The sequence below is a fragment of the Carlito syrichta genome, unplaced genomic scaffold, assembly GCF_000164805.1.
Source record: "Carlito syrichta isolate Samal-C Ts95f unplaced genomic scaffold, Tarsius_syrichta-2.0.1 Scaffold305654, whole genome shotgun sequence".
Lineage (NCBI taxonomy): Eukaryota > Metazoa > Chordata > Mammalia > Primates > Tarsiidae > Carlito > Carlito syrichta.
The window spans coordinates 324,301-334,372 of record NW_007249750.1 but is presented as its reverse complement, the minus strand read 5'-3'; the positions used below and the strand labels follow the sequence as shown (position 1 = coordinate 334,372).

Here is a 10,072-nt window from a genome sequence, read left to right as displayed (position 1 = left end):
GGTAGAGATGAGGTCTCGCCAAATTGCCCAGGCAGGTCTCGAACCCGTGGGCTCAGGCAATCCACTCACCTCAGCCTCCCAAAGGCGTGGGATTTCAGGCTGAGCCACTGAGCCCAGTTAGCAAATACTTTAAAAATAATTATTTAATTAAATATATGAGCCGGGCGCGGTGGCTCAAGCCTGTAATCCCAGCACTTTGGGAGGCCGAGGTAAGTGGATTGCCTGAGCCCATGGGTTCGAGATTAGCCCGGGCAACTTGGCAAGACTTCGTCTCTACAATAAATAAAAAAAACTAGCGTGTGCCTGTAGTTCCGAAGGCTGAGGCGGAAAGATCACCAGAGCCCAGTGGGGCAACGCTGGGGTGGCCGTGAGAGTGTCACTGCTCTCCAGCCAGGGCAACGGAGTGAGACTCCAACTCAAAAAAAAAAAAAAAGTGATATGTGGCTGAGAATGATGGCTCATGACTGTGATTGCAGCACTTTGGGAGGCAAAGGTGGGAGGACTGCCTGAACCTAGGAGTTTGAGATTAGCCTGGGCAATAAAGTGAGACTTCATCTCTACAAAAAATAAAAAAATTAGCTGGGCATAGTGGTGTATGCCTGTAGTCCTAGCTACTCAGGAGGCTGAGGCAGGAGGATCTATTGAGCCCAGGAGGTCGAGGCTGCAGTGAGCCTTGATTATGCCATTGTACTCCAGTCTGGGGAGCAGAGTGAGATCTCAACTCAAAAAAAAAAAAAAAAAAAATTTAGCGTGCGATATCAGGGAAGGCTTCTCCACGGAAGTGACGTGTAAACTGAGACAATGACAAGGAGAGATTCGCTGGGCACAGGAGGGTAGAGTGTTCCAAGCAGAGATGTAAAACAGCTGCTTCCAAGTCTAAGAGCTCCAGATGTCAACATTATACTTCATCTTCTTAAAATGTCAAGACACAAAGAGATTGAACTTTGAAAGCATTGTCCTAAGTGAAAGAAGTCAGTCACAAATGACCACATATTACATATGATTCCATTGACATAAAGTATCCTGAATTGGCAAATCTATAGAGACAGAAAGTGCATCAGTGGTTGCTTAGGGATAGAGGAGTTGAGAGAGAATGGGAAGAGACTGCTCATAAAGTTGAAGTTTTTGTGAGGAGGTAATAAAAATGTGCTAAACCTGACTGTGGTGATGGTTTCCAACTCTGTGAATATACTAAAAACCACTGTACACTTTAAATGGGTAAACTGCATATGTGAATTTTAGTGAATAAATAATAAAGTCATTAAAAAAAAGAAACAAAGGGAGCAACACACTTCACAGTCACTGTTCTTACCTCTCTATGTTTTTGAAGATATTGCACTTATCATCTCCCATGGTCAGCTGGAAGGCCAAGGTCGCATGGTGGCTCTCCAGCACAGCAAGGTCATTGTACAGGATGGCCAGTGTATTTCCAGCATTACACAAGAAGGAGTTGGTTCTCCCAGGGTGATCCACATCATGAATGGTGGCTGCAATGAGCGCAGCGACTTCATCAATCGGATCTAAAGTTTCCTGAAAACAAGAAAGCTTTTGAAAACTGGGGCATGACACTGAAGGCAAGGAAGCTTTGTGTAGTTTCTCTCCTATTACTTCAAAATAAGAATATTCCAGATTTCTAAAAGCACACTGTGTGAGCAAAGCCAGTTTTCCTGTTTCCACTCTGAAACAGTTCTATCTCTGCATATGTTCATCAGGAAACACAATCTGCTTCTAGAGTTGCACACAAGTTAAGGACTTGCCAAAATTCAGGATGTCCTCAACAGACAGAAGTCATCCCCTCAGTCAGTCTTTGTCTAGACCATCACAAAAGAAGTCCTTAGTCTGAAATACTGACTTAGACCAATACAGACTAATACCACTAAATAAAGGGGATACATAAGTTTTAAAAATAAGCACAACTTACATTAATTGGGGATTAGTCGAATTTTCTCCCCCCTTTCAGTGCTAATCTTTGTCAGGTTGACTGTCAGGGTTTTGTGAGTTTGCAAAATGAATCTAGAAGTTTTCCATCTTTTTCAAAGTTCTGAAAAGGTTTATGTATCATGGAAAAATTCCTTAAAAGACTAAAGACCTCACCTGTCTATCAGGGTCTGGAGCCAAGTTTTGAATAAATTAAATGACAATTTAAAAATTACTAAAATTATTTCCATGGTATTGGCATCTCTTGGTTTTCTAATTCTTACATCAATTTAATGTAAAACATCTTTAACAAAAACATTTTTTAAAAAAGCTCTTGAACTAATACAGACGTGTGCAGTACTTTCTTCCATCATTTTCTATTTCAAATTTATCTATTTTGTGTTTTATTTCTTGGTTAATTTGGGTAGAACTTTGTTTTCTTGGTTATTTCAAAGAATCATTATGAGTTATCAATTTTGCTCTTCCGTATTTTCTCTTTTTAAGTTATGAAAGCATTTAGAACATCAACCTTTAAATAAATAATTGGCTTCATTCTACTGGTTTTGATATATAAGTTTCCCATTTTGCTATTTTCTAAATAATATCATTTTCAGTTTTACCTCTTTGTTGATCCAAAATTATTCAATATTTTCTCATTGTAGTAGCTGACACTTTTAATTTACCTATGAGTTATTAAATTCTAGTTTTCTTGTGCTATGGTTAGAAAATATAGCCTATGAAGTTTTGAAGTTTATCAACACATTCACTATGCCTAGCATTAGATCATTCTCAGAAATATTTACAGACACTTGAAAGCAAGGTGTATATCTTGAAAATCAACCTTGCAAATTTATTTAAATTAAAATTCAATAATTTTAACATTAAATGGGTAATTGTATGGTATATGAATTATATTTCTTTTTTTTTTTTTTTTTTTTTTTATTGGAGTCTCACTCTGCCACCCAGACTGGAATGCAGTGGCCGCTCCCGGCCACTGCAGCCTTGACCTGCTGGGCTCCGGCGATCCTTCTGCCTCAGCCTTCCAAGCAGCCGGACTACAGGCGCATGCTACCACACCCGGCTAATTTTTGATTTAGTGTAGAGATGAGGTCTCGCCAAGTTGCCCAGGCGGGTCTCGAACCCGCGGGCTCAGGCAATCCACTCACCTCAGCCTCCCAAAGGCACGGGATTACACGCTGACCCACCGAGCCCGGCATGAATTATATTTCAAGAAATACTTTAAAAAATTGTGTTCAGCTGGTTCTCCAAATATCTATTTGTACATTTATAGAGATGGGTTCTGTATTTGCTGAGCCATATTGAGACAGAAGTCAATATGTAACACAGAAGTCCCTCCGTTGTCACCTGTTTTCATAATTTATAAAACAGTCCTCTCTCTGGATTCTACTTATAGTCTTGGTCTTGATCTTAAAAAACAAACAAACAAAACCAAAACAGAAATAAGAACTAGAGGGAGCAGGGAAAGAGCAACGAAAGACCCAGCTCTGAGATGCTCTGCCCTTCAGGGTGAGGAAAGAACACTCATTCAATCCCTCTGAGTGCCAGACGTCTTCTTCCATTTTGTTCTCTTATGCACACTAGCCCCATGATACAAAGGAAGAAATGTGGCCAGGAGGCCCTTGTCCCAGCTCTGCCTGACTGAAGCCATCTTGGTTCCAGCCAAGGGAGCAGTGGATGAAGGGCAGATGCTTTTGAAATTAAAGTGGTTGGTATGGCCCTGATGTGGTCTGTGTATCTGGGACACAGGGGAGGAAATGATGAGAGGGGAACTCATTGCTGAATAAGTGTGGAGAGCTGTAGAGTTTTAAAGCATAAATTCTGCAGGAGGTGGGAAGCTGCTACTGGGACAACAGGGTCAGATGTACTGTTTCAGAAAGCTCATACTGGCTGCAGCATGAGCAAATTCTGCAACAGGCAGGGCAGGCAAGAGTTCTGGTTTGGAACTGTCTGGGTATGAAAGAACAGAGGCCCTCTCTGGGACAGCAGCAGGGGCATTATGAGGAGATGAATTTAAGAACCTTTAGGTGTGATACAGCAGGGTCAGATGACCAGCCAGATGTCAAGGGGGTAAGGACAGGAAAGAACCACAAATGACTCCTGGTTTCTGACCCCTAGACCAAGTGGACAACCGTGGGTGGGACCAGTGCTAGGAACAAAGATGATGAACTTGGGCTCAGACCCCTGCTGACTTTGAGGTACAGGTGAACCCTCTAAAGTGGTGATACCCAATAGTTAACTGGATGTACTAGTCTATAGGTTTTGAGTGAGAGCCCCCCCAACCTCCACCCCATCCAGTCCTTGCTGGCTTTCTCCTGAGGAATGAATCCTGGTTCTTGTACTCCCATAGAATGGCTGGGATTCTGTCATGAATTAACATACCAATTCCCCAAAACTACAGCTGGCCTTCTGCCAGAAGCCTCGTGCGACCTCAATTTTCCTGTGCCAGGATGCACACATCAGCAGTCAGACTGTGTATCTCTTGGTGGAGGTAGAAGCACTGAGCTCTCCCTGCTGCTCCTGCCTGATAAGCATGGAGCCTAAACACCAGCTCACCTTTATCCTCTCCCTGGAGAGAAAATAGGCAGTGGCATGAAGCACATCAGCGGCATGTGTCGAATTGTGGTAGGGATTAGAAGAATGATAATTGGCTTCAATAATTTGTAACCACGATCTCATCGTTGACTCGGAGCAGTTTAAGAATTCACAGATTCCAAAGCGAGCAAACATTTTGAGACCAAGGTAAATTAAAGGCCTATAGAGAAAAGCATCCACAATATTAAAACAAAGCAACAACAAAAAAAAAACCAAAGCGTTTTGAGCCCTGATTAGGTTCAGATCAGATCCAACAAGTAAATCTATGACAGACTTCAGGGAGCACAGGACAGCCAATAGAGATTGCTTGGGCTGTGCTGGCCTCTTTCTGTGGGAGCCAACCAACTCTGGAGAACCTTCTTCCCCTTGGGAACCAAATGCCTGGGTAAGAGCTGCCTGTCCACAGCAGTGTTGGCCTCAGCCCCCTTTGGGGGTCCCCATTTGCTGGGGGACAGTTTGCTCACTATGTCCTTCCTGGTTCAGATTCTACTTGCACTAGTGGATTCCCCAAAATAATCCTTTTTCCAGGTTAAACCTGTGCCATCTCGAACCCTACCCTCTCCGTTTGATTTACTCGATCTATGTCACTGGCCATATTATGTCCTGACTGAAGAAAATAACATGACTTGGGGACCTCACATGAGTCAGACACTGCCACATGTTGTGTGATTTCCTCAAACATCTAGAGGTGGGTGATACAGTATAAGGGTGTTTCCCTTGAGAAGGTGACCAATTAGCCACCATATCACACGCCTCCTTGCAAAGCCACATTTATGCAGCACTGAGTCTTTGACTTTGATGGTCAAGAAACTTGGTTCTGCTGTGGCAGTATCCAGAGGTGACCACAGGACCTAAATTGACCTGCCTTGGTCCAATTCACATGGATATAATATAAACCAGGTGCTCTAAGATTCCTGTGCCATGGAAGTATTCTTTTCTGCTCTCCTTGGCTGTGCTGACCTATGTGGAAGTAGGACTTATCAGAAGGTGAACTTATGGTGAGCATGAGCAAAGAGGGACCTACCTTGGGCATGGGTCACCTAGACTGAGACGAGACTTAATGAACCATTCCCGGTCAAACAGAGCATACCTTTCTTGTAATATCCTGCAGGGCAGCCCTGGTCAGAATCGGCTCTGGGAACCTCCCTTTCTTGTGTGCCCAGCCAACCACCTTTGGTTAGTAGCTGAAAGGCAAAACTTCACTGCTGTTCCCACTCTCTGTGATCAAGCCATGAGGAAGACTGGGGCTTTGGGTGTCCCTCTGCCTGTCACCAACATGGCAACCAAAGTCTAGGGCAGCACTTACCAAATGTATATGTATGTTTCTAATACATTTTGGTACTAGACTCAGAGCAGGGCTCTTTACTATTATCTTAACATTACCACCTACAGAGGAAATTAGTATCTTTATTGCACAGAAAATAGCGCTCTGCGATTTGGAGAAGTTAAGTCACCTGCTCAGTAGCACGTTTTCCAAAAATCTGCCATCTCTGTTGTGGCCAGGCAGACTCTCCCCTGGGCCCCAGTGGCTCAGAGCCACATGCTGCCCTGCTATGCCTGACTCAGCTTCCTTCTCTGACCTGGGAGCCACTCTGTGCACAAACCACACTCCTGGGTGGCCTCCTCACATGGGCATGAGAAATGCAGATCTCCACTTGCTGAGCTCCCACGCTCACCTATTGTGGGTAGCAGCCTCCAATTCAAAAATATCAAAGTCCCAATATTCCTCATTTGCCATGGCCTGAGTTATCCGTGGTGGGATATCACGAAGGGAGATGGGAGTGATTATAGTGCCTGAAGTCGGATGAACACCTGCAAAGTGATATAATTTGAAGAATAGAATTAATAAGTTTTACAGCATTTCTTAGGGAGAACAGGACTGCATCTGGATGATAGCTTTGTTTCTGAGCTTTCACAACACATTAAGTTTCTTACTGATGAAAAAATTTATTTTAAAACCATTATCTGAAAAAAATTTCATCATTTAAGCTAGATTGCAGTATTACAGTGATTCAAAAACTTAAGGAAAAACTTACTTTTTGTTGAAAGAACATATTCATTCCCTGATAGTCTTCGCAAACCATCCTGATAAAAATTGAGGAAACAAGAAAAAGGAAAGTCAGGACTATTTTCCTTTTTGAAACTCCAATGGTTGGTACCAGAGGACCTCTCCACCAATCCACTGCAAGGCTTCCCTGGATCCAGCAGGCCCAGTCCTGTGATCATCACTGTGGTCAACCACTGACCTCTATCACTTACTGCAGAGCACAGCAGCCTGATGCTGCAGGAAGCTAAACTCAGCATCAGAGCTGACATCCAGGACGGGAGCTTGCACCTGTTGGGGAGGTGGCCCCTGAGACCCAGCACTCCTTCTTGGACTCCGGTACCATTTTGGTTTCCTAAGGACAGCTCCCCTCTGACCTCAGTCCTTACCATTTTCTACCACCACCCTCACCCTAAGGACACTAGGCTTCCTTGAACACTAGATCCTCTCTCACCTTCTAAGTGACCTACTCTCCCAGCTGGCTCTCCTGGACCCCCAGTCACTGCTCCCACACCTTCTGTCACTCTTGGGCTCTCAGCAACCCCTCTTCTCCAGCACCGCAGTTATTCTCACCTTCTCACCTCCAGGACATGATCCCATCCCCTATCATTCTCACCCCTTGCTTACAGGCTGGAGGCTCCTCTGCACAGGCTGGAGGCTCCTCTGCCTCAAATAGGCAAGACCACAGTTAGATATTATCACCACTAGGAGCCATCCTACCATTTAGATTACCGCCGAAACACTTATTTCGATAAAAATTAAGTGACTTTATAAAGCAGGAATTGAGGATGTGAACTTTACTTCTTATTAAGATAGAAGTTGACAGACAGCCATGGAGTGATCTGTGCTGCACAAAGTTGTTCCTCCCTTGTGAGAGCTCTATACTAGAAGGGGTGAAGAAGGCCTTCAGGACCCCTCGAGTCTATGGCACAAAGCCCCCTTCTAGTGAAGGATTTTCAAACTCCTCTTTCCTATGAAGTCATCCAAATGTGTGTGGGATGCTTTGGAGGTGAAACTGTGCCCCATCCTCTGGCACCACTTTAAATACACATGTAACATTTAACATGCTTTTCTTTTTTCTGTCCCAGTTTTCAAAATCTTGAATACAACTAAATAACTTGTATTTAAATAAACTGTCTGTCTAGCCCTTAAGCAACACTGGAGAACTAGCTCAGCAGATTGTCTAGAATACATTCCTCCCTGTTCCGCTTCAAGCTGAGGTCTTCCTAGGAGGTAGGCAGCAGGTAGATGTTTGGCCAGAGAGCCACCAAACCCAATGGATGCAGGAGTCTAGGCCTTGGCAGAATCCTAATACAGTGCCCTGCCTACCTCTTCAAAGAGCATTGTTTAAATGAATAACCTCTGAGAAAACAACCAATAACAGATAGGCTCTAGCCAGTAGCCTGGTCAAATACACTTACAGACATTAAGCCCTCAACAAGGTCATTGGCATGAGGATCATCATCTTTAACACCGAACTGTGGTGAATATAATTCAGTGCTTCTTAGAATTTCCAGCACGCGGTCTAAGGCTTCTGTCACAGGCATGGAACTGCTTTCCTGGATAGCATTGATAATACTGATCACCTACATTATGGAAAGAAAAGAACTGAGTTTCATAACCTTAAAAACAATGAGAGAGTTGTGAGGAGTGGCATGTGCCTGTAGTCGTAGCTACTCAGGAGACTGAGGCAAGAGGGTCGCTTGAGCCCAGAAATTTGAAACATGCCTGGGCAATATAAGGAGACTCCATCTCTAAAAATCAAACAAACAACAGGAGGGCAATCCAGAGCCAGGCTGGCAATAGTACTTAATGCTAGCTTAAGCCTAGTTAAAACATTCATGTCATACAGCCTCTCTTCAGAGAGACAGCACCATACAACTATGAACGCATTCTCATTATTATAGGTCCCGTTTCTTCTCACTGGAAACAATCCTTGGAGAGAACAAGGGGCTTGTGTGCTCAATGGAGACCAACCAAAACTGCTTCACCTTCGTGATGGGTGCCTCAATCGTCATGGAATGTAACCGGGCCATGGAGGAGTGTCGTCTCTGGCTGGAAACTGTAGAGAGAGGGAAGTACAAATCAGGGCATGCACAGTCTTGGGCACCTATCCCGAGGGGCGAGGCTCAATAACCTCCCTTTCTCCCCCAGCCCCAGGGTGCTCAGCAGGTGGACTAGAGCTACATGGTTTCTGAGCTTCTTCCTCATCCTTACAAGCCTGGGATTCTGGTACAACCAAATTTGTTTCCTTCAGTTCTAGGCACTAGGATGTACATATGCCCCCATGGACTGAATTGATGTCACAGGCCAGAAAGAAAACAGAGGAAACAATCTAGCAAGCCAAGCCCAAACAGTTAGACTCTTTTCATGTCTATAACAATAAGGCTTTATAATTATTCAGCTTGCCATTCTCCAGAAGTAAAATGTTCTGGAAGACAATGCCACACAGGCTCTTTGTTTCATATATGGCAGGAACAATACATTCAACTCACCAGTAACCGAAATACATGAATTTCTGGTTAAAATTGTCAAGGCATCCTCTGGAGCTTTCTACTGTTATGCTTAATCTAGACTGATTAGGTAAATACCTTAAATGAGGTAGACAGCAACTTTTAGGCTCTAAAATATGTTAATATTTTGTTCCTGTGAAGACTTGAACAGCATTTCACAAAAGAGGATATCCAAATGGCCAGTAAGCATATACAAAGGTGCTCAACCTCATTAATCATAAGAAAGATTCAAACAAAAACCATCAGAATGGTTAAATGTAAGCTTTTCTGGTACTAGCAAGTGTGGGAAACATGGAGCAACTAGAACTCTTGCAGATCAGTGAGGAGAGAAACACGGTGCCAACCCACACTGGAGAACTCTGTGAGGCTGCCCCAGGACACAGCAATTCCACTCCTAGGTAAGAGATGGGCACATATGTCCACAAGAAATGACTTGTATAAAAACATTCTTGGCAGTCTTATTCTTAGTAGCCTCAAAGTGTCCTCGGAGGATGGATAAACAAACTATGGTATATTCACACAAGGGAATACTACTGAGCAGTAAGTAAGGAGGAATGAATTACTAATATACCTAAAAACACAGATGAATCTCAAAACATTCAACTGAGTGAAAGAAGTTGGATGCACAAGAGTGCACACTGTACGACTTCTATTTTATGAAGCATAAGATACCAAATTAATTCATGGTGCTAGAAATCAGCAGCTGCCTCTGCATGGTGAAGGTGTGTCTCTGTGTGTTTTCTGAATCTATGTTGGTTGGTGGTTACATGAGTGTACAGAATTGTCAAAATTCATCAAACTGAATACTTACTGAGTTTCATTGTATGTAAATCATAACTCAAAAAAGAATACTAAGAAACCAAAAAATTAAAAGAAAAATGTTTATTAAAAATACAGAGCTGGGCTCGGTGGCTCAGCCTGTAATCCCGCGCCTTTGGGAGGCTGAGGTGAGTAGATTGCCTGAGCCCGCGGGTTCAAGACCCGC

At 43.5% G+C, this 10,072-nt stretch overlaps 1 protein-coding gene across 1 annotated transcript in view; it reads right to left on the bottom strand.

Moving 5' to 3' along the window:
• Window positions 1-10,072, bottom strand: part of PDE8A (phosphodiesterase 8A) — a 148,966-nt gene that overhangs the window by 15,824 nt on the left and 123,070 nt on the right. Inside the window, exons 13-18 of the mRNA XM_008062089.2 lie at window positions 8,566-8,636; window positions 7,996-8,160; window positions 6,567-6,615; window positions 6,207-6,342; window positions 4,492-4,690; window positions 1,313-1,530 (exon numbers count right to left, since the gene is read on the bottom strand). Of these exons, the coding sequence (XP_008060280.1) occupies window positions 1,313-1,530; window positions 4,492-4,690; window positions 6,207-6,342; window positions 6,567-6,615; window positions 7,996-8,160; window positions 8,566-8,636 (838 nt within the window). The remainder of the gene's footprint in view (window positions 1-1,312; window positions 1,531-4,491; window positions 4,691-6,206; window positions 6,343-6,566; window positions 6,616-7,995; window positions 8,161-8,565; window positions 8,637-10,072) is intronic.